Source organism: Tasmannia lanceolata, unplaced genomic scaffold, assembly GCF_043159265.1.
Source record: "Tasmannia lanceolata isolate RefF3 unplaced genomic scaffold, GAP_Taslan_0.1 ptg000019l, whole genome shotgun sequence".
Classification (NCBI taxonomy): Eukaryota; Viridiplantae; Streptophyta; class Magnoliopsida; order Canellales; family Winteraceae; genus Tasmannia; species Tasmannia lanceolata.
In genome coordinates this window covers 21079537-21105108 of record NW_027518696.1, presented here as the reverse complement: position 1 = coordinate 21105108, position 25572 = coordinate 21079537, and the positions used below count along the sequence as shown (strand labels likewise).

The window sequence follows — 25572 nt, the reverse complement described above, 5'->3', positions numbered from 1 at the left end:
TTCAAGGTATTGAGGGAGAACGAACTATACGTCAAGAAGGAGAAGTGTTCATTTGCTAGGGAAGAGGTACACTTCCTTGGACATGTCATCAACGCAGGGACCCTTATGATGGATGAAGGGAAGGTACAAGCAATCAAAGAATGGGAGCCACCAACTAAAGTCCCTGAGCTACGATCTTTCCTTGGGTTGGTGAACTACTATCGGCGGTTTATCAAGGGCTACTCCACAAGAGTTGCCCCACTCACGGACCTTCTGAAGAAAAATAAGGCGTGGGAATGGTCCAAGAGGTGCCAGGATGCCTTTGAAGATCTAAAGACAGCGGTAATGGAAGAACCTGTCCTAGCTCTCCCAGACTATTCGAAGAAGTTCGAGTTACACACGAATGCTTCGGACTTTGCCATTGGCGGGGTGCTAATGCAAGAAGGGCATCCTATTGCTTATGAGAGCCGCAAGTTGAATGACACGGAGCGGCGATACACGGTGCAGAAAAAAGAGATGACAGCCGTGGTACATTGCCTTCGAACTTGGCGACACTATTTGCTGGGCCTCACTTCGTGATCAAAACGGATAATGTAGCCACCAACTACTTTCAGTCATAGAAAAAGTTGACACCAAAGCAAGCTAGATGGCAAGATTTCTTGGTGGAATTTGATTACGAGTTTCAGTATAAGCCGGGGAAACCAAATGTCTTGGCGGACGCGCTAAGTCGCAATGCGGAGTTGGCTGCTATCAGCAAAGCCAAGGGTGATGCCATTAATCAAATCAAGGAAGGCTTGGAGCATGATCCTATGGCTAAGCAGTTGATGGAGATCGTTAAAGAGGGCAATAGCAAGCGATTTTGGGTGGAGGACGGTCTTCTCTACACCAAGGGAAGAAGGATCTATGTTCCTAAATGGAACAACGTAAGGCAGCCTATTATTAGCCACAGATGCAAGATGAAGTGGAGCTCTATGTCAAGACTTGTCTTGTTTGCCAACAAGACAAAGTGGAGAATCGGCAACCTGGGGGCTTGTTGGAGCCATTGCCAATACCGGAGCTGCATTGGGAAAGCGTCTCTATGGACTTCATCTCGGCTCTTCCAAAGTCTGAGGGGTTTGGTTCTATCTTAGTGGTAGTGGTGGTAGACAGATATTCTAAGTATGCGACATTCATACCGCCCCCTACAGATTGGACAGCTGAGGAGGCAGCTAGGCTATTCTTCAAGAATGTGGTGAAGTATTGGGGGTTGCCGCGAACAATCATTAGTGATAGGGACCCTCGTTTCACAAGAAAATGGTGGAGGGAGTTGTTTAAACTCCTTGGTTCGGAGCTTCATTTCTCTGAAAGTTTTCACCCACAAACCGATGGGCAAACCGAGAGGGTGAATGCCTTGTTAGAGTGCTACTTGAGGTACTTTGTGAGTGCCAACCAACGGGATTGGGCTAAATTCCTTGATGTGGCGCAGTTCTCCTACAACCTATAAAGGAGTGAGTCCACGGGTCCGAGTCCCTTTGAAGTTGTCACGGGCAACAACCGCTCACACCACATACGATCGCCACTACCTGTAAAGGGGTGAGCCCAGGAGCATATCATATCGCCAAGTCTTGGAAAGAGCAAGCGGATATCACACGCTCCTACCTTGATAAGGCTAGAAAGAGGATGAAGAAGTGGGCGGACGAGAAGAGGCGACCAGCTGAGTACAGGGTTGGTGACATGATGATGGTCAAGCTTCTTCCTCAACAGTTCAAGGCCTTCAGGAAAGTTCACAAAGGGTTGATACAAAGGTAGAAGGACCTTTTCCAGTTGTGAGCAAGGTAGGCTAGGTTTCATACAAACTTGACCTACCTCCCAGTTTGAAGATCCATCCGGTCTTCCATGCCAGCGTGTTGAAGCCTTACCATGAAGACGAGGAAGACCCAAACAGGAGAAACTCCAAGAGGGCACCCCTGATTATGACCAAGTCTTTTGACAAAGAGATTGAGGAGGTGCTAGCAGACCGAGTTGTGAGAAGAAGAGGGGTACCACCTACCACACAGTACCTGATCAGATGGAAGGGACTGCTAGAGAGCGAGGCCAGCTAGGAAGCACAAGAAGATCTTTGGCAATTCGAAGACCACCTACGGCGCTACAAGGAAGCGACAATGACGTCGCTAGGATAAGTGGGGGAGAGTGTAACTCCCTAAATTAAATAGACCATTTACAAAACAAAGGATATTTAAAAGAAGACCCTGGAATACTCTAGAACTTCCAAGAGTTCTCTAGGATTTCTAGAATTTCCTAGAGTTTCCTAGACTTGTACATATCTAGAAACTTCCTTGTAAATGTCTAAGGAAAGGAGGTGGGAACATTCTAGAGGATCGATCCCCACTTTTAATTAGATTTGATCTCCACGGTCCATTGAGGAGGTGGAAGCCTATAAATAGATGAGGCCTCATTTGGCCAAACCATCTAAGCAGACTTGTAAGCTCTCTCTTCTAGTGCAATACAACTTCTCTATTTTCTCTTGTATTCTCTCTCATCTACTTCGGTGCCTACTTCCTCTTGATAGGCTGACTTAGCATCACCAAGGGGGTGAAAAGTGCTAAGTGCCGGCACGGTTGGCTTGGTAGGGTCCAAGGCCGTGACAAGCTGCTTAGATAAGCTTATCTGAGCAGGAGCTCACAAACACATGTGGCCCCACAATTTTGGGGGGATCCAAAGCATTCATTTGGAAGGCCCTTCCATGGATAGGGTGTGTACCAAAAATCAGTCCTATAGGATCATCCTAACCCTGCCATTTGTGGAGGGAAAAAATGGGCAGAAACATGGACTCCCCTCCACCTTTGATTGGGTTAGAACATGTGGCTCGCAATCTTTGGTTCCATACTCTAAAAGAGAAGAGACTGGAGCTGGGCATCCTCCTGACTCCACTTATCATACCCAGCATCTTTCGAATTCGGAGGATCCGTAGTGATGAAACGTAACTTGCCCTGACCTCGCAGATAGAGAGAAACAGAACGACTCCAGGCAGGGTAATTAGCATCGTCCAACTTAATGGATGTCATAGAGGTCACCGGGAACGAAATTGAACCGGTGGAAAAAGCTGATGGCAAGGCCATAATTATCACCAGAACTAAAAAAAAAAAGATGTCGGTGAAGCAGACCGAACAACACACACCACAACAATCACAGACACCCAAAGAAAGGGTAGCCAAATATAGGCAAGCAAATCACCACGAAGACAAACAATCAGAGGGAAAAACCACAAACATCCAACCGAGGAAGGACTCCGAAAGAACAAGCACGAAGCCCCATACTTGTGGAACTACAACGAACCATAGAGACAAAGCTCAAGTCATCAGGCATAAATCAAAGTTATGAGGGCCGGTAGGAAAGGAAGGAAATCCCCTTGCGTGGGGAAAAAAACGTTGGGGGGGGGGGGGGGGGGGGGAGCAGATCACAGATCTAGAAAAAAAAATCGGTGGAGGCTTACCTGGAACCCAGGAATTGGTTGGGGGGGTGGGGGGCGCAAATCAGGACTGAGAGGAAGAACAGGGCTGGTAAAATCAAAATTCCCAGGTGCAAATCAAAATTCCAGGAAAAATATTTCCGGCCAGAAAAATTTCCGCGGGGTGCCGGAGTGGGGGGGGGGGGGGGGGGGGCAAATCAAGACTGAGAGGAAGAACAGGGCTGGGAGGGGACAGCACAGAAAGGAAGGTGGTGGCAGCGGCGGCGGCTGCGGTGTTCCCTACGGCATCGAAGAACCCTAGGGCTCTGATACCATGTTAACTGAGAGATTAGAGAATGAAAAGTTATGTGTTAGGTATTTGCCCTAACACACACACACACACACACACACACACACACACACACACACATATATATATATATATATAATGAAAAGAATATGAATAGACTATAATGCCCTTAGGCTACATAAGCTTATTCTAACAGTAATATTTACAAACGACCTCATATCATACCATCATTTGATCAAAAGTTAAATAAAAGAGTGCAAATGTGAGGACTGGGAGAGTAGGCGGCAGGAAGAAGAGGGGAGGGGGAATAGGGCTGGGAGGGGACGGCACAGAAAGGAAGGTGGAGGTGGCGGTGGCGGCAGCGACGGTGTTCCCTACGGCATCGAAGAACCCCAGGGCCCTGATACCATGTTAACATAGAGATTAGAGAATGAAAAGTTATGTGTTACGTATTTGCCCTAACACACACACACACACACACACACACACACACATATATATATATATATATATATATATATATATATATAATATGAAAAGACTATAATGCCCTCAGGCTACATAAGCTTATTCTAACAGTAATATTTACAAACGACCTCATATCATATCATCATTTGATCAAAAGTTGAATAAAAGATTGCAAATATAATTTTCATATGGATGAATGAAGGGAACTTTTTCAGACGTCATCTTCTTCCTCTTCTGTATGTTCTGCTTGATTTTTGGGTTCATCTTAAGTGTTTTTAAAGAGAAACATAATCATGAACACTTCTTAGTTCTTACAACCAGTGAATGTGGAAGGCTAATCATTACCTACATCCAATTTCATCATCATTTGTGGGTAAAACCTGTGAATGTACTTTGTACAGCTACAGATGATTCTTCGTATTGTAGCCCTATTGTGTTGGATGTAAGATTATTGCAGCATTTAGTTATGGTCATTTGTTTTGCCCCAGGGGGTATCCTTGACTCACAAGGAAAGTCATTAAAACAAATCAATGAGATTCTTTTATGTGTAGATGTTTTTCTTTTCTTTATTTTCTGCTCAATCTCTGACTTGGGTTCAGCTCCTTGCCTTATTTAGTATTCATCCACTTGTAATACTGTTTTTATTACTTGAGTACATTTTAAATCCTGCCCGTCAGGCTATGTGATTGGTTTTACTCAGGATCCTGGTCATCCGCTTCTGAAGAAGTTGATTGGAGAGAGTCATGCTAAGGTATGATCCTTGAATAATTAGGCTTTAATGGGAACTTTCGATGATTGCCACATTGTACTTTCTTTCCATTTCTTTCATTCCTTTGTCTTGTCATTTCTAGGATTTACTAAAGAGCTTCCTCTTCAATGGTGTTCACTCTCTTGGAAGCAAAACATTTTTGGATTACTTCCCCGAATATCGTTGTGAGGATGGAACGATCAACAAGAACCGCAGTATCATGGGGAAATCTTTTGGAACTCGCCCATGGAATGCAAGTGGAGAATACATTGGTAATACTCTTAGATGACTGATCTTATCATTTTCCCAAGTAGTGTATTATAATCTGTATTAGATTATTAGTGTTCTTTCTAATCTCAATGTCTATAGAACAGGTTAGATATTTAGATATTTGGTTTTCTTTTCCTTGTATGTTGTTCTATTCCCTAGTAGTGTATATTGTTCCTTATATCTGAATTTGGTAACTATGTATGTGTTTTCCTAGATGAATTATTGTAATAGTGTCTTAGATCAGTTCTGAATTTTTATGACTCAAAACAAAAAGGAAGATAATCTCTACCTCCTAGTAGTTTTTATATGTGCATGATGATATCATTGCCCTTTTTATACTTGGACTTGTTTTTATGTACACTTTTTTCATTACCATTTCCAAAATGATATCAACAGCCAAAGAGAGGAGTTACAATACCAAAAGAAGGGAATAGGATACTATCTCCCATTTAAAAATATTCGTGAATCAATAGGGAGAATATTTATGTTCCTAAAAATTAAATTTAGATGTTTATCATTTTTTAATATTAAAAGAGAGGGCAGGCTACAGTCCTTGTAAGGACAAAATAAGAGGGTGTCCTATAACAAATTAAGAGGGTGTCCATTTTTTACTCAAGAGGTCTCACCATCCTTGCCCTGCGTTTATTTCGATGTAAAAATAGACGTAAACCAAATTTTATGCTCATTTTTAAGTGTAAAAATGGGTGAAATTTTTGTTTTTATACCCATTTTACATCGAAAGAAATGGAGCTTAAAAGAAAGGAGAATGCAAATTTCTAGAAAAAATAGAGAAAATATATATTCACTCCCTTTTCTTCCATGGGCCACTCCTTGTAGAAGCAATATCCTGTTTACTTTCCCTTTCCTATTAATTTGGGAAGATGAATTGGGAAAAAACTCGTAAGCCTATTACTTGAAAAATTCCTTGCAGACCAAGAAAGTAGAATGCTCACCGCTTGGAAAACTAATATTCATGAGAAAAAATTCTCATGATACAAGGAACATGGCCTAAAATTAAATTAGGGAAAATTGTTACAAAAATGCAAAGTTTTCATTATATTGTGAAGTAAGGGTAGTCTTTTCAAAATTATAAAAAAGGGGCTGTCAGGGTACGAAAATAGGCCTTTAGGACAAATATACCCCTTGGTTTTTTCCCACCAATTTTAGAAGCTCGTTTCCCTATGCTATTTCACCTACCACCTTCTCTTTTTCTTTCTTCTTCCCCAACCAACTTCCAACGTGAAAAACTACCATTGTTGGATACCTTGGTAGCTCATCCAACGTGAATAACAGCAATAGTCTTTTGGAAATAAAACACCATTACTTGTTTCTTCTTGGTTGATAAACATAGCTCCAAGTATGGCCATTCTCCTCTACTTGAATAGGGTTTATATATTCTTTTCATGTTTTCATGATTTCTTGAGTTTTCATGTTTTTCATGTTATTTGTGCGTTGTTTTCATGTTTTCATGGTCTACCAGCTTATTTGTTTGGATATTACCATGTTTATCTTGACCTCTCTCTCTGTAACTCTCTCTGTCGCTCTCTCTCTCTCTCTCTCTCTCTCTCTCTCTCTGTGTGTGTGTGTGTGTATAGAGAGAAGCCTGATTGGATTCGTATGTATACTTGGACTCTTGGAACCAATAGTTAGGCTTCGGAACCACAATTTAGTGGTTCCTCGGAGGTTAAATAGTGGTTTCATTACTGTAAATTATGGTTCCCAAGTGGTTGGTATATTGTAATACTACTTTATTGGTTGTGAAAGGGATCATGACTGTATCATTAGTGTTTGGAACATATTGGAACCATTACGTAGGCCTTGGAACCACAATTTAGTGGTTTTGAGAGGTTACATAGTGGTTCCAAGACTCAAAATTGTAGTTCCAAGAGTCGAACTAGTGTTTGGTATATTATTACAGTATTTTAGTGGTTTTAAAAGTTATCATAATAGACGTATCATTGGTGTTTAAAACCTATTGGAACCATTACTTAGGCCTTGAAAACACAATTTAGTGGTTCGGAGACATTTTTTACCGCTGAAGATGTGGTTCCATAGTGGTTCCGGGGTATAAATGGTGGTTCCGTAGTGGTTCCGAGGTATAAAATGTGGTTCCATAGTGGTCCGAGGTATAAAATGTGGTTCCTTAGTGGTTCCGTGGCAGAAAATGTGGTTCCCTAGTGGTTCCGGGGTGAAAAATGTGGTTCCGTAATGGTTTCGAGCTATAAAATATGGTTCCGTAATGGTTCCGCGGTAGAAAATGTGGTTCCGTAGTGGTTTCGGCTTATAAAATGTGGTTCCCTAGTGGTTCCGGGCTAGAAAATATGGTTCCCTAGTGGTTCCGAGGTATAAAATGTGATTCCCTAGTGGTTCCATGGCAGAAAATGTGGTTCCCTAGTGGTTCCGGGGTGAAAAATGTGGTTCTCTAATGGTTTCGAGCTATAAAATGTGGTTCTGTAATGGTTCCGCGGTAGAAAATGTGGTTCCGTAGTAGTTTCGGCTTATAAAATGTGGTTCCCTAGTGGTTCCGGGCTAGAAAATGTGGTTCCCTAGTGGTTCCGAGGTATAAAATGTGGTTCCCTAGTAGTTCTGGGGTATAAAATGTGGTTCCCTAGTGGTTCCGAGGTATGAAATGTGGTTCCTAATGGTTCCGGGGTTGAAAATGTGGTTCCCTAGTGGTTTCGGGGTGGAAATTGTGGTTCCCTAGTGGTTCCGAGCTATAAATGTGGTTCCCTAGTGGTTCTGAGGTATAAAATGTGGTTCCGCAGTGGTTCCGGGGTATAAAATATGGTTCTGTAATGGTTCCGGGGTATAAAATGTGTTTCCCTAGTGGTTTTGACTTATAAAATGGGTTCCCTAGTGGTTTCGGGGTAGAAAATATTGTTCCGTAGTGGTTCCAAGGTATAAAATGTGGTTCCCTAATGGTTCCGACTTATAAAATGTAGTTCCCTAGTGGTTCCGAGGTATAGAATGTTGTTCCCGAGTGGTTCCGGTGTATAGAATGTGGTTCCGTAGTGGTTCCGAGGTATAAAATGTGGTTCCCTACTGGTTCCGGAGTATAAAATTTTATTCCGTAGTGGTTTCGGGGTGGAAATTGTGGTATCGTAGTGGTTTCGGGGTGAAAATTGTGGTTCCCTAATGGTTTCAAGCTATAAAATGTGGTTCCATAATGGTTCCGCGGTAGAAAATGTGGTTCCCCTAGTGGTTCCGGGCTAGAAAATATGGTTCCCTAGTGGTTCCGAGGTATAAAATGTGGTTCCCTAGTGGTTCCGAGGTATAGAATGTTGTTCCCAAGTTGTTCCGGTGTATAGAATGTGGTTCCGTAGTGGTTCCGAGGTATAAAATGTGGTTCCCTAGTTCTTCCGCGGTATAAAATTGTGTTCCGTATTGATTCAGCGGTAAAAAATGTGGTTCCCTAGTGGTACCGGGGTGAAAATTTTGGTTCCCTAATGGTTCCGAGATATAAAATGTGGTTCCCTAATGGTTCCTTGGAAGAAAATGTGGTTCCGTAGTGGTTTGGATTTATAAAATGTGGTTCCGTAGTAGTTTCAAGCTATAAAATGTGGTTCCCTAGTGGTTCCGGGGTAGAAAATTTGGTTCCCTAGTGATTCCGAGGTATAAAATGTGGTTTCCTAGTGGTTCCGGGGTATAAAATGTGGTTCCCTAGTGGTTCCGAGGTATAGAACGTTGTTCCTGACTGGTTCCAGTGTATATAATGTGGTTCGGTAGTGGTTCCGAGGTATTAAATGTGGTTCCCTAATGGTTCCGGAGTATAATATTTTATTCCGTAGTGGTTCCGTGGTAGAAAATGTAGTTCCCTAGTGGTTCCGGGGTCAAAATTTTGGTTCCCTAATGGTTCCGAGATATAAAATGTGGTTCCCTAATGGTTCCTTGGAAGAAAATGTGGTTCCGTAGTGGTTTGGACTTATAAAATGTGGTTCCCTACTGGTTTCGACTTATAAAATGTGGTTCCCTACTGGTTCCGGGGTAGAAAATGTGGTTCCGTAGTGGTTCCGAGGTATAGAATGTTGTTCCCGAGTGGTTCCGGTGTATAGAATGTGGTTCCGTAGTGGTTCCGAGGTATAAAATGTGGTTCCCTAATGGTTCCGGAGTGTAAAATTTTATTCCGTAGAGATTCCGTAGTTGAAAATGTGGTTCCGTAGTGGTTTCGATGACAAAATTGTGGTTCCCTAATGGTTCCGAGATATAAAATGTGGTTCCCTAATGGTTCCTTGGTTGAAAATGTGGTTCCATAGTGGTTTGGACTTATAAAATGTGGTTCCCTAGTGGTTCTGGGATAAAAAATGTGGTTCCGTAGCGGTTCCGATGTATAAAATGTGGTTCCCTAATGGTTCCGGTGTTGAAAATGTGGTTCCGTAGTGGTTCCGTAGTGGTTCCGAGGTATAAAATGTGGTTCCCTAATGGTTCCGGAGTATAAAATTTTATTCCGTAGTGATTCCGTGGTTGAAAATGTGGTTCCGTAGTGGTTCCGATGTCAAAATTGTGGTTCCCTAATGGTTCCGAGATATAAAATGTGGTTCCCTAATGGTTCCTTGGTAGAAAATGTGGTTCCGTAGTGGTTTGGACTTATAAAATGTGGTTCCCTAGTGGTTCCGGGATAAAAAAATGTGGTTCCGTAGCGGTTCCGAGGTATAAAATGTGGTTCCCTAATGGTTCCGGTGTTGAAAATGTGGTTCCGTAGTGGTTTCTGGGTGGAAATTGTGGTTCCGTAGTGTTTCCGGGGTGAAAATTGTGGTTCCCTAATGGTTTCGAGCTATAAAATGTGGTTCCGTAATGGTTCCGCGGTAGAAAATGTGGTTCCCTAGTGGTTTCGACTTATAAAATGTGGTTCCAAAAGTGTAATAGTTATGTTTTGGTCCAAAAGTGATCATAAGTGTACTAATAATGGTTCTTATCGAAACAGGGTGTGCAAAAATGATGGAAAAAATGGCTTTTTTTATGTTACACGTTGATGGGTACTTGAAGGATGAAGTATCATTCCAATATATTGGCGGGACGAAAATGTGTTTAACTGTGAATCGTCATATAAATTTTTTGGAATTTCAGTCTCTAATTCACTATAGGATTGGGACCACAGGAATCAGCGTGTCATTATCTATAAAATGTCGATATGTCATGGATCCATATCAAATCGTGTTATACGACATTCGAAATGATGATGAGCTAGGTATAGTGATGATGGTTTTTGAGAATAGCCTCTTTAATTCTATCAGCCTGTACATAACTAAAGAGTACAGAGTTAGAGAAATTATATCTGCACCCATCCCCATGAAGAGGTAAAATATTAACTCAGCTGGACTTTGGCATTCTTTAAATTCTCATTCCATTAGAATATTATCTCATGTGCAAATTTTCATTGCTCAGAAATGTAGTTGATATAAATGAACATTATGAAGCTTCTACTCCAATCGAACCTGCTTTGAGTCCCAAAAATAATTCCGTTCGTGCTGTGTCAGCAACACCTATTCCAGCTGAAGCTCCCAGCAAACGAATACGACATGGCGAAGGACATACCAACAATAGGTACTATCCGTGTATGAAATTGTGATTCCATTGATGAATTTATCATTCCATTATTGTTACTCTAATGTTGATCGGGTTGGCAGATATTCAGTACACTTGGATGCAGATTATGATGATCCAATTTTTAATGAGACAGAGGAAGATACAACTGAACATAAGACCACTTCCATGTAATAAATTATAGAAATTATATTTAGTTGGGAGGTTATATTTTTGTCTTATTGAATTTCATTCTAACCTAGTCCTTACCATACAGGCACGATGCACGGTTCAGTAGGGATTTTCATAGTGATATGCATGTTAATGATGCCATTTGCGAGGATGGTAATGAGGACTTTGATGAGGACGATGACAGCCAAGGTGTAGAGCAGGATGGTGTAGATGATCAGGATAGTGTACATAACATTATCGGAGACCAGGATGGTGTACATAACATTATCGGCGACCCGTTCGGTAATACGTATACAAGGGAGCCGATGGAAGTAGATGAAATGGTTGTGGATGAATTAAATGGGGGGAGAATAGGACTTGAGGAGTTGAAGGTGGGGGGAATCTTCCTGAATTTTAAAGTATTTAAGAACAAAGTTAGAGAGTATGCAATTGATAGGCGTTTTGTATTCGTCCCAGTAGACTCAAAACCTACAAAGTATGCTGTTAGATGCAAGAATGGAAGTTGTCCTTTCAGAATCAGTGGGACAAATTACCTGGATTCTGTTAGAGTGAACAGGTTTGTGCCAGAGCATACATGCTCAAGTATGATGAGTGGTAATGATTATCCTCTTGCCACAGCATTTTGGGCAGCTGAAACCTGCCTAGGGTTATTTCCCCGTCCAGGAGACGTGACACCTAGTTTGATAAGAGCATACGTCAGGATAAGTGGAGTATAACCTTAAGCTATACGAAGGCTTTCAATGCGAAGGTCATTATACACGAAATTATGTGTGGAAATGCGGAGGCTCTTACCGCATCCTTCCTGCATATGCTTAGGAGATGGAGAGATGTAATCCTGGCACCATTATGCGTGTATACCAAACCCGGCAGCTATGGGGTAGTGGAGATGACACATTTGGTCGTTTATTTTAGTCATTCGGCCCCAGCATCCGTGCGTTCAGTCGAACAGTTAGACCTCTGATACTAATTGATGGGACACATTTGCGAGGGAAATATAAAGGAATCTTATTGGCTGCGACAACTCTAGATGGTGACGGTGGATTATTTCCGTTAGCTTTTGCTGTGGTTGAGAACGAGAACTTTGACAGTTGGCTATGGCTTCTTCTTTTACTCCGCCAGAGGGTGATGCCAGTAGACAAAAACAACAATGAATTTACGATTTCCTCCGATCGGATGAAGGGTCTGGTTAGAGCTGTTGCTGAAGCATTACCGGGATCATACCATAGCTACTGTATTCGTCACCTCAATGCCAATCTGTTGAAGACCTTTAAGAGTCAAAAACTTTGTAAACTATTTTCGAGAGCGGCATATGCCTTAAGGGAGAGTGACCATAAGGAGGCGATGGAACTTATAAAAGCAAAGAATGAAAAAGCAGAGAAATGGATATCTGAGATTCCTAAAGAAAATTGGGCTAATGTACATTTTAAAGGGGCTAGGTGGAATGTGCTCACCACTAATGCAGCAGAGTGCTTCAACAACGTATTGAAGGGCGCAAGGGAGTTGCCGATTGCTGCTCTAGTCGACCACACTAGATGAAAAGTACAAGACTTCTTCCAATTTCCCCGGAAAGCTGGGGCTACATGGAAAAAGCATTTAACTCATAGAGCAGAAAAGTGGTTGGACAGATCATGTTCGTTTGGCAGTAAGTTGCTACCCCGCACGTGTAGTTGGAATGAATATGAAGTGCTCTCATCCACTCATACGGATAGTGTGGATTTAAAGAAGAAAACATGTACGTGTGGTCTTTTCCAAACGATGGGATTGCTGTGTGGGCATGCTATAGCAGCTATGGGATTAAATAAGCTTGACCGATATAAGTACTGCCAGGATTGGTTTTTGGCTTCAACATATCGGAGTACGTATGAGGAGGTGATTCATCCAACTTTAGATCGAACACAATGGCCCGAGCCATCCTATGATTTGCTAATACTATTGCCACCGCAAGTAAGACGACAGCCCGGACGACCCAAAAAAGTACAAATAGAGAGAGGGCTGCAATTTGGACAACATCACAACTGCAAATCATGTGGAGAACCTGGACATAACAAAAGAACGTGTAAAAATCCTCCCCTCGTAAATCGTCAGTTAAATATGACTTGCATCGGTCCATCCGCACCTACACAGAACAGGTATGTTTCATTATTACGCACTCGATATGATTTTCATATTAAACCCATCATTTTATTGATTGTAGCAACTTTCTCTTGTAGGTCCGGAGTGTCCTTCGCACCTCCTTTCTTTACTTAGGGATGGAGTTGTTGGTTTTTCTATACAAAGTGGCAATGATTTTGGGAACCTTGTTGCTACACATGATACTTACTCACACGAAAATTGTAAAAATTAAACGTTGTTGTACCTACTAGTTGTCCGGAACTGTACATTTTTTGGAACCACAATTTTGGAACAGCTGGTTGAACAATTTTGTTTCGAACCACAATTTTAATTGCTATTGGATACACCCTGTTCATATTGGAACAACTGTTTGAACACTTTGTTTCGTTATTGCCATGTTTATGTTGACCTCTCTCTCTCTAACTCTCTCTCTCTCTATCTCTCTATCCTCTCTCTCTATTTCTCTCTCTGTGTATAGAGTTGGTCTCCAATCTAGGTTTATTTGGGAGTCCGAAAGAACCTTCGGAAGTCTTATCCGGAAGTCCGACGATTAATTCGGACTCCCGAATTAATGCGAGTAGAATTGGCATCCAATCTGGGCATCATCGGGAATCCGAAAGGCGATTCAGACTCCCGCTTCGGAATTCCAAAGGTTCATTCGGACTCCCGATTGCATTAAAGTAATTTTTAGTTCAATCTGGGCATCATCGGGAGTCCGAACCATTAGTTTTGGGTTCCTACAAGCCATCCATCGGGAGTCCGAAGGGTCATTTGGACTCCCGAAGGATGGCTAGTTCTTTTTGGTTCCAACTGGCCATCCTTCGGGAGTCCGAATGAATCTTCGGACTTCTGAATCGGAATTCCGAAGGTTCAATCGGACTCCCGAAGGATGTCCAGTAGTTTTGGGTTCCCCCCTGGGGATCATTTGGGAGTCCGATTCGGAAGTCTGAAGCATCATTCGGACTCCCGAAGGATGGCCAGTTGGAACCCAGAACTAGTGGCCATCCTTCGGGAGTCCGAATGAATCTTCGAACTTCCGAATCGGAATTCTGAATGTTCAATCGGACTCCCGAAAGATGTCCAGTAGGTTTGGGTCCCCCTGGGGTTCATTCGGGAGTCCGAATGAAACCTTCGGAAATCCGATTCGCTCGGACTCCCGAAGGATGCCTAGGTTTTGGGTTCGTCCTTGTCAATATTCGGGGGTTCCCCTATGGGCATCATTCGGGAGTCGGAATGAGAAGTTCAGAAATCCGTTTCGGAACTCCGAAGATTCAATTGGCGGCTCGGGGGTACACCATATGATTCGACTGTGATTTTAAGCTTTTTGCATAGAAGGTCAGAATGAGGAGGCTATTTAGGTGTTTCTCAATTACCAAGTCTTGGTAAACAATTCATTTGTTTCCCCACAAAATGTGTTCTTGTTAATACTGTGTAAAATGTGTTATATAATGTTGGTTATATATAATTTTTCCAGCCATTTCTATTACATAACTCAGAAATTAAACCTGCAGACATCGATATGCATCGCTATGTATCAAGCACAAAATAACTGAAACGACAATTACATTACAAATCATGCCCACGAAACAAAACAACAACTGCATTACAAAGTTACAGCATCACTTCCTCCCAAAAGTTAAATGGATACTTTCCCATACACCCCATTTAACATTTCAGAAAATAGAGAAGTTCGCATAGCCGTAATATCTTTCTGGGTGAAATCCAAACTAGCGTCACGGCTGAGGTATTCCATCTCTTTCAAAACGAACAGCCCACAATCGTAGCTGCAAAACATGAAGAATATGCAACAATAAGAATTAATCATTTACGTAAGTTTCTCTAACTCAAGTAATTGGAAGTTACATCACCCGTTATTTTGTATGGGCCGAACAACGACTTCATCAATGGGGAATGCACTTATATCAATGTCTTTCACCATTTTGAACCATTGAACAAGGTAATCAACCTACAAATCAATAATTCAGTACGTTATGCCAGTAGTCAGCACAAATTAATATTTGGCTTACGAAACAAGTTTAGGGTAGTACTCACAAGGGGTTGCACCCTTCTAGGATCCGTGCGAGCGACTAGAGAGTCGTAAAGAGCGAAGGTACACTGACCCATATCCAAGAGTAGAAGAACCCAATGAACCAAATCTATGTTGATTGGAATGAGTACTTTTCTTAGCTCTTTAACTGAAATATTCTCTAGACGCTTTACGAATCGGGAACATGCTTCGGGATTTTCACATCTATCGGTTATTATAAGTTGCTGCAACCACGAAAACAAATGTTAGAATTGCCGGCAGCTTCAAATACAGAAATCATTACTTGTAATGTAAGTCACTTTAATCTCACAGCTAGATGGGAAGTAAGGCAAATGCATGCTCCCTTTTGTTCTTTTCGCAAACATTCGTCCCGCAAGTTCAAGTAGTCGGTATATACATTAACGATCTACAAAACAGACCATTGGTCAACGAGAAGGAACTTAATAAGAAATGTGCGCTCACTCTTTACGTTACTCAATGAACCATATCTAACAAATAACATAAAATCTTACCGGAGATGATAACCACCCTCTACGATCGCTTAGTAGAAGCAAGTCTTCTTTACACATGTAGTACCCATCACTTTGAATGACTTTGTCACTGCAAATCGAGTAAAAAGTCATCTCCCTCTATGGACCTTAGCTCAGATCATTCTACTGAAACAACCTATCTATGAATTTAATCGGACAAGATAGAGTTCCAAAAAATTAAACGAGCTTTCCAACACAATCTAAGTTATAAGGAGTTTACCAAGGTTGTAACGCTGCCAATGCATCCACCTTAGTCGCTGCAGGCCCGGTGACTTTGGCAAGAGCATCCTTGAATTTCCGCTGGCCTATGTAATATGGTGATCTCATTGCTCTACTAGGTCTTGTTCGCCTTCGACGTTGCTTTACATTGTTTTCAATGCTCCATTGTTTACTCTTCATTTCGGGAGTGTCAAGGCAGATAGCAACTATATTAGCTGCAGCCTCCCGGTCATCCTCTGTAATTTGACTATTAATATAGATCTCGTCTATTGGATCAACAACCACATCTTTCCCAACATCATACCCAAACTCTACAATATCCATCGTCTTCGGATCTTCTACTAATCCACCCTCCCAACGTCCCTTATCACTCCCTATCCCAACGTCCTCATCTTTCTTTTCAATATGTCATGTTTTATCCATTTGTTCATCTTCATTTTTTTGCTTCTTCTTTGTTCGAGCATCTTTCTTTTTATCCTTCACTACCTTCTCCTCCTCACCCGATAACTGTACACCTTTCTTCTTCAATGAATCTGTCCCTTTCAACTGATTCAACTGACTTTTTAGCTCCCTCACTTCACGTTCAACTTTCACTATCCTCTCCAACAAAGAACTATGAGATGCGGATTCCTCTACTTCTTTCAGAAGTCCCTCTCTTACTTTGATCCCTCTCCTTCTTCGTTCTCTCCCCTTACATGCCACAATTGGCCCAATCGCATCCCCCACTGTAGGCACAATTGCCCCAATCGAATCCCCCACTGAATCCTCTACAACACCAACAACGTTGTCCTCAACCTGGGTGAGCAGTAGGGCTTCCTCTCTCGCCATAGTTTGAACCATCAGAACCACCTGAAATAAATGTCATATTTTTTTATTACAAATACGAATGTAAGAAAATAACACGCAAGACATACATACAGCGACCAATTAACATTAATCTCTCACCTCTGTTGGTTTTACCATCCCATCACCAACACGGTCAATCAACTTTCTATGCTCCGTCTTCTTCGTATCCTCACCGATCCACTTAAATAGACGTGGATAAGCATCAGGGTAATCAGGTACCTAGAACGTGGTATGCTCAAATAGCCATACCTGAAATCACGTTACATTATTTACGCACTCGTATAATTTAGAAACAAGTAACTATAAGGCATGAATGGAAAATTACCTGTAAAATGATAGAGCAACCCAATATATGCCCCTTCCCACCAAGTGCAGCATGTGAATTTAAGGACAGGACCAAGAATTCATGAACGAGATCAGCCCACGCAACATCTCCTATAGTCCCCAAATCAATATAAGGGAACAGGCAAGAACATGCCTTGTGATCCCTCTGTGCGAACACGATAGTACTGCAGAATAACAAGATCATATGTTTCACTGTCGACTTTATCGACTCTTCTTCATTTGAATCCATTTCCGCATGAATAACATTTACGACCTCTTTGAAGGTGGCTGTTGGAAGCCCAAACCTCCAACCATCCACCGTTGTGATGCTATCCCAATCTAGTTGCACCCTCTCCCCTCTCATAGTTAAGCCTAATATTTTGGCTACATCACTAACTAGAAAAGGAACTACAATGCTCCCCAATCTAAATGCGTTCCGCTTCGGATCCCACTTTCTCACCAATGTCGTCAAAATCCTCTTGCGCAACTCGACATCCTCGAGGTTCTTGTGTAGTAGCAAATCTCTGAATGGGGTCTCATTTATCAAATTCTTATTCGCATCATGTAACCGAAACGTTTTGAAGGACTCTGGGAAGCGGGAAGCGGGAAGGACAGCATCTAGATAAGACATATTTGGCCTGCAAAAAAAGCTATTAGGAAACAGTTGAGGTAGAAACTTAAGGAGATGCAAATGGAAATGGAGAAGTTAATCACCATGACGAAGCCGCAACGAAGGAAATGGGAACCTTTGTATCCTTAAGTTAAACACAATCTGTAGAAAGCAGTGACAACTACTTGAAACACAGTGTTAGTCTCATGCACAGGTAAAGAGAATCAAAATTATCCATAAAGGCCTCATAAATATCCCCAACTCACTTTAGAGTTGTACCATTCATTGGATTAGTAGGACCATTGCTATTCATAACAACCATTGAAACATACCATCCATCCAAGACAGAGAAATAGAACAACCATAATAACATATCATCCATCCATCCATCCATATTAACATATCAAACCCAAATATAACATACCATCCATCCATCCATAATATCAACCATAGTAACATATCACTTCATAACAACCATAATAACATACCATCCATATACATGCCAGAAACACTAAACCAAAAAGTAAATAATTGCATAGGGATCATGTACAGCTCTCATCGGCAGCAACAACCTAATGATCTGGGGGCAGCAGGCGACGGACCAACTCGCTGAGTGAAGAAACCTGCTCAATGAGGGAGGTGAATGATGTCCCATACTCCTGCCGGAGGGTGGAGACCTCGGTGCGTAGGGCGCTCACAGCCTGCTGTGTCGCGACATGGTCCTCATGATGAGATGCAAGGAGCTGAGAAAGCGCAGTAAACTTCTCATCAAAGTACTGACGATGTGCAACGAGCTCCTCTGCCGATACACGTTGAGCCTGCGGACGAGGTGGTGGAGCGGGCCTCTGCTCATCAAGTCACATTGCCTTTATAGTTGTACGATTCATTGGACTAGAAGGACGAACGCGTTCTTCGCTACCTTGGATCAGCTTCATGTTGGAAGATACGTGTCAAAAGCATCCCAAATGGTAGACTAGCCAAGGCCTTTGTCCTCGTGTCCTCCATGAAGCTAAGTATGATATAGCCAAGGTGAAGGGGCTGGCCCTGTAGAAGTCGATAAATAATAAACGCCTCAAAAGGCCGGACCATGTCATTATTACCTCCGCGAGGCGTGATATTGCTGATCAGAATCTCGTGTAGGACTTTGCACCTACGGCTAAGGGAATTGTAGGAGACGTTGGTTGACCCGTCATTAGGTGGGGGTCTGCAACCAAGGTCCCCATAAGCAGTGGCAGGATCAACCATATAACGATCAAAGTCATCCATGGTACCGAGCCAGAAGAAAATCTCGTCGCTTGTGGTGGGAAGAGAGGCGACTTCACAAAACTTCTCCATGGTCATGCGAAAGGTTTTATTATTGACTGTGGAGTGGAAGAACTTATAATCTTCGTCGACTCTATAATTGGCATAGAATTGTTTGACAAGAGTCGGGTATGAATCGTAGTGTACTGTGAGAAAATTGACCCATCCAAAGGCCACAAAAAGGGATCGAACATCATATGCGGCAAGATCTTCAAAGACGATTTTCCTACCTCGCAATATGCCCTTCCTTTCTATACGACGGACGGAGGATGCCGCCTTTACGGAGCCGACCTCGACATCCTCCTCTCCTTCGCCCATATATTCGGCTTCCTCGGAGGGAGGTGTGGGAGGGGAGGGCTCACGGACAGCCTTCCCATTCCGTTTGCGGCTGGAAGAGCCTTCGGGCACAGTGGCAGTCTTCTTCGCGTTCTTCGTGCGCAGCATGATCTCTATATGGGGTTTTGGCTTAGGTTTTTAGGGGGTTGCAAATACGAAAAAGGGAACCACTTCCACTTCTTCTCTGCAGAAACCAGGACAAGATACTTGAACGAAAAGAAACTTCAAACACACTATTATTCCATTCACAAAACTACGATGCCGTATAACACACTTCAAACCACATTTAATTACTATTACACACATGGAACACTATATAGATACTTGAATTTAAAAACATTTACAGACTTCAAACAAAACCACTCTTTACAGACTCCGAACCACTTCGAACCACTATCACAAGATCCTCGGAACCACTAAAACAACATTTGGAATCACATATTACGAAATTGGAATTAGTATTTATCGCAGAGAGGATCCATTCATACCATTGAAACCACTCAAAACCATTGAAACCCCAAGTGAAAGCCTTCAACACATTGAATGAAACTCTTTCACACCGAAAATGAAAAATGTTGAAATACCAAGTCAAATGAAACCCTTTGGAACAACAATTTCGACAGTTGGAACCACATATTAGACTGTTGGAAAAGATTACTGATTAGAGGATCCAGGGAACCTTAAATTAGACAGTTGGAAGCAATATTACTAGATAGAGGATCCATCGAATACTGCTTCCAACTTTCTAATATTTGGTTCCATGGATCCAACTTTCATGGAATACTGGTTTCAATTTCCTAAGCCCTAAATAAAACCCTTTCAAACCCTAACAACCCAATGCAACCATTGAAACCCTAAATGAATCATTTAAACCATTAAATCCATTAAAACCCTATATAAAACACTAAATGAAACCATAAATGCAACCATAAACCATTGAAACCTTTTGAAACCTTAAATGAAACCCTATGAACTAGAGTGAAATCCAACATGAAATATGCCGAAACCATTGAAAACCTAAATGAAACCTTTTGAAACCATTGAAACCCATTGAAATCCTAACTGAAACCTCTTAAACCATTGCAACCATTGAAACCCTAAATAAAAGAATTGAAACCCCAACTAAAACCCTAACTCAAACCATTGAGAACTATTGAAATCCTAAATAAACCCTAAATTAAACCCTAAACCATTGAAATACTTTGAAACCCTAAATGAAAATAATGAAACCCTACATGAAACCCTTTCAATCCCAAAATGCTGTTTCAAATCCTAAATAAAACTATTGAAACCCTAAATGAAACCCTTTGAAACCATTGAAACCATTGAAAACCAAACCCTAAATTAACCCATTCAAACCACTGAAACCCTAAATTAAAGCATTGAAAAACCCTACAGCAAACCCTAAACCATTCAAACCCATTGAAACCCTAAATGAGATCATTGAAACCATTTAAAGCCCTAAATGAAACCCTTTCAAACCAAAAATCAAAGCCTAACCATTGAAAACCTAGAAACCCTATATCAAAATATTTTGTTCCTAACAATTAATGGTTCCAGCCCATTGAAACCCTAAAAATTCCAAAACCATCCAAATGAAACCCCTTCGAAAGCATTTCAAAGCCTTAAAAAATACATACTAATGCAAATCCGTTTCACACACTAGTCAAGAGGCACTTAAAAGAGGTTCAGAGAGCAACAGACATTGTTGGAAGTGTGTGAGATCCAACCCCTCAAGAAAAAAACCCAAAATAAATAAAACCCTAGATGAAATCTTTGAAAATTACCTTCGTATAGGGGAGGAAACTGATTTCCTACGAGAGGGGGTGGTTTCCGCCGAGTATGTCGTGCTTCCGGCGAGTATAACGGGCTTCGGGAGCGACGTACGAGGTCGATGACGAGTTTCTCCGGCGAGATGAAACCCTCGTTTGGGAAGAGAGAATGGTAGAAGTGAGAAACGGTGAAAAATAAAGGGTGTCGTGCTTCCGGCGAGTAGAACGGGCTTCGGGAGCGACGTACGAGACGAGGTCGACGGCGAGTTTGTCCGTCGAGATGAAAACCTCGTTTGGGAAGAGAGAAAGTAAGGAAAGTTAAAAGTTAAAAATAATGGGTTAAAAGTTAAAAAGTAACGAAAGTAAAAACTAAAGAGGGGTATTTTCGTCTATTTCAATGTCTGATCGTACCTGCCAATCCCTCTTTTACAATTTCTCCAACTCTACCCTTACTTCACAATATAATGAAAACTTTGCATTTTCCTAACAATTTTTCCATTAAATTATTAAGGTGAGGTGAACCACTTTTTTTAGGTAAAAGTTTTTCATGTAAATTTTCTCCATAAAAAAAACCTTAAAAAATCAACCCATGCTATTGGGGTTTGCTAAACTAATATTCCAGAGAAATTTTTTTTTCACTATTACCAAACATGGAACATTTCCATGTCCTAAAACTAATTTATTCAGGTTTGGTAAACCTCTTTATTAGGTAAAAGTTTTTCCAAGTAAATTTTTTTATAAAAATCCCTTGGAAAAAAACAATCCGTGTTGTATTTTTTATTGGATAGATTTCCCACTGAAAACTTCTTTAGCCCTTGCTTGGATTGCTGGAATTCTCTGACCTTGCAACTCTATTGTTCACTAATGCCGGGCAGATATACTATACACTGGTCGAAAAAGACACTGCACTTAAAAGTTTGAAAAATATAACTTTTCCAAAATTTAATACTTTTTAAGAGGTATTCTAAACTCAAGAAGGGCACCCCCATGGGCTGCACATGGCCAAAGTGCATTTATAATCTCTGCAAGTCAAAGATTATTAAATGCACTTTGGCCATATGCAGCCAATGGGAGCGCCCTTTCAGCTCTTTTTTGCAAGGGCGCCCCTGAGTTTAGCATTCCTCACATTGTAGTTGTTTAAATACCATGGGAAAAAAATAGCTTTTCAAGTCTTATTTCCAGGTACCTTTAATTTACGAAGATATCCTTAAGGGCATGTTTGGTGACCATGAAAAGTTATTCCATGGAATATTTGTGAGGCTTCGTTTCTTTTTGTCCAAGCCACTTATCTTTTTGTCCAAGTCACTTCCTATTTTTCTTTACGAGTATCGGGAATATCCCCATTCATAGGTCCGTGATACGTGACTAGATAGATGGGTCCCACTTAGAGTTGAATAAATTAGGATTTAGCAATATCTAAATTGGCTTTTAATATTAATGTGGCTGCTAGTAATATTTTTAGTACTTATATTTAGTAGGATATGAAATTTTGATATAACTCTTAGTATATTGACTACTCTTAGAATAGAAAGCTATTATTTAATTAGGAAGTAGATTTGGGTAGGATTCTTATTAAGTAGGAAAGTTGAATAGGATCTATGGCTTATAAATAAATTGTAATCTTCTATTTCATCAAGGAAGAAAATATCTTAAAAATTGTGTGCATTTTGCATAAAGAAGGACCGATCCTTCCCTCGAAGTGGATCAAGAGGCTGATCTTCCCTCTAAGAAGATCAATCACGTTACGAACCGTTCGGGTTCGTAACAATTGGTATAAGAGCGGTCGATCCTTCGTCATGGCCGTGTCTTTGGAGCTTTGGAAATCCATAGGTGAAGATCTGCAGGAGATTAAAGCACCGGTTTTGAAGATGATGGAAGGGCAACAACAATTAGTAGAAGGCTTTAAAAAAATCAATGTGATGATACACAATGAAAAAGAGACGGCGAAATAGAAAAAGAAGGAAGGAGAAAGAAAGCAAATAGAAAAAAAGAAGCGTTGTTAATCTCGACAAAGTCGTCACCCAAAAATCCGGCATTCGTCTCATCCTGCACGCCATCAAAAAGATCCTCATCCTGCACGCCATCAAGAAGATCCTCATCCGCGATTATTCGTGCGTCAAAATCCCAATTGTTCCAAACAAGCACGATGATGGAGCTTTGATGAAAAACACGATCAGATTAATTTGAAAATGGAGCTTCCTCAGCACTTGATGACCAATCGCAAGACGAAGAGAAGAAAGAGAGCTAGAAGGAAAAGAAAAAGAAGATGGAAGAATTTTGAACAGTTTTGCGCAAATCTTTCACCAACGAGCCAACGCTTAATTTTTAACCTTTAGGACAAGGTTGGTTCCAAGAGGGATGGAATGATATGTGACTAGATAGATGGGTCCCACTTAGAGTTGAGTAAATTAGGATTTAGCAATATCTAAATTGGCTTTTAATATTAATGTGGCTGCTAGTAATATTTTTAGTACGTATTTATATTTAGTAGGATATGGAGATTTGATATAACTCTTAGTATATTGGCTACTCTTAGAATATAAAGCTATTGTTTAATTAGGAAGTAAATTTGGGTAGGATTCTTATTAAGTAGGAAAGTTGAATAGGATCTATGGCTTATAAATAAATTGTAATCTTCTATTTCATCAAGGAAGAAAGCATCTTAAAAATTATGTCTTTTGCACAAAGGATGACCGATCCTTCCCTCGAAGTGGATCAAGAGGCTGATCTTCCCTCTAAGAAGATCAATGACATTACAAACCGTTCGGGTTCGTAACAATCCGAGATCGCAGGAAATCCTTTGATAACACTGATTCATTTTTCTCAATGATATTCTATGATCGAGACAATTGGTTGAATCCTGTGAAACCATTTCATAGAAGTTTATTGATATCTTCTTTTTCATCTTGAACAGAACATAAAAAGATTCCATAAATATCTGGAGTCGTAGAAGTGAATATTAGTTTCTTATCATTCAATGAGCATCTTATATTTCATAGAAATTGGGGGCAATATAATCCTTACGTAGGGGACCTATGAAGGATGGGTAGAGCAAGAGGGAGAGAGCTGATAGAACGGTAGTTGAGAGGGCAAGAGAATCCTTGGGAACTGTGAAAAAAATACACTAAAACTGGGATTTTATTTTTCCATATTTTCAAGGCTTTTCATGCTCCCCACACACCCAACCTCTAAATTGTGAGCAGTTTAATAACATTGCACTGACTAAAAGCTACAGATAAGCCAATCAGACAATTGTACCTAATTTGGCAACAAACCAACAGAAAACCAGTCATCATAGACCATATTCCTGATAATAAAACATCTTCAGTCCACAATGATCAATAATCAGAAACACAAGGATTGAAACTACTATGGCCAGTTTTTCTATTAAAAAGCAGAAAAACTAGCCAAGCTTTTTGTACAAGTTTAAATCAGATAATGGTGCTTCTGCATTTGTTCTTTTGTTTGTGTCAAAGAATCACACTAGACAAGATAATTGTAAAAGTTTAAATTAGACTGGCACTTGTGCACTTAATTCTTTTGTTTGTGTCAACACTTCTTTTGTTTGTCCCTCAGTCATTACCTTCACCAATATCTCTCGTTCAACACCACGCCTGACCAGCATTGTGTGGTGTGACTAATTATATAGAACCAACAAATAGATTGTTTATAGGGAACAGAAGCCAGGGTAAGAGCATCCTCCCATAAGAAACCCCACAAGAAAACTTGGCAAAACCTCTCAGCCAGTTTCTCAGTCATAGACAGAGTCAGCCTCACCCAGCTCGTTAAACTTCAGTGACCAAGTTCGGCAAAGATTAATAAAAACAATAACTGGCCGTTTGGATACACGGATTTTAGAAGCCAGGTTTTTAGTTTGAAAACAGTGTAAAAGAGGGTTCATGATCAAGCTGTTGTATGCTGTCTTGGCAGCGTTTCTTGAATTTTAAGTTAGAAATTCAGGTTTTAAAAATCACTCCTCCATCCTGAGATTTCTAAAACCTTGAAATATGGGAGGATCTGCTACTCTCTTGCTGATGGAAAGAAGGCCGATAAGTCAAAAATGAGTGAAAAACGATGGCTGGTCCGCTTCTTCTCTTCTCTTCGCTACAATTTTGAAGAAATCCCGGATTCTAAAATCTGCGTATCCAAACAGCCCCTAAGAAACAGAGAAAAACAAATCTGATTTGAGTACTATCGACTAAGATTCAGATTCAAAGAACAAGAAATCAGAGAAATGAACATCAAGAAGATAGAAAGAAAATGGAGATGATAAGACACCCCGGTGCAATAAAAGAAAAGAAACTTCCTCCGACCTCAAGGTTGAAGAACAAAGCCTTGACCATTTGAGCTAGAGGCTTAACCCCAAAAGAAAAGAAACTCCTGTACTATTAAAGCAGCAGATTCACCCAATTATGAACAAAAAACAGAGAACCCTTATACACCCGATTCATGAAAACCATTGTAACCCAGATTCAGCAAAGGAACATAAGCATGCAATGAAACAGAGAAAACGAATGACCCAATTCAGGACACAGATCCATATGGCCATTTAGCATCACA

The 25572-nt window shown here is 40.9% G+C and overlaps 1 protein-coding gene across 1 annotated transcript in view; it reads left to right on the top strand.

Moving 5' to 3' along the window:
* HY2 (phytochromobilin:ferredoxin oxidoreductase, chloroplast / phytochromobilin synthase (HY2)) overlaps positions 1 to 5536 on the top strand; it is a 28649-nt gene extending 23113 nt beyond the window's left edge. The window contains exons 7-8 of the mRNA XM_077363161.1: positions 4885 to 4935; positions 5036 to 5536. Of these exons, the coding sequence (XP_077219276.1) occupies positions 4885 to 4935; positions 5036 to 5221 (237 nt within the window). The 3' untranslated portion in view covers positions 5222 to 5536. The remainder of the gene's footprint in view (positions 1 to 4884; positions 4936 to 5035) is intronic.
* The last annotated feature ends 20036 nt before the right edge of the window (positions 5537 to 25572 follow it).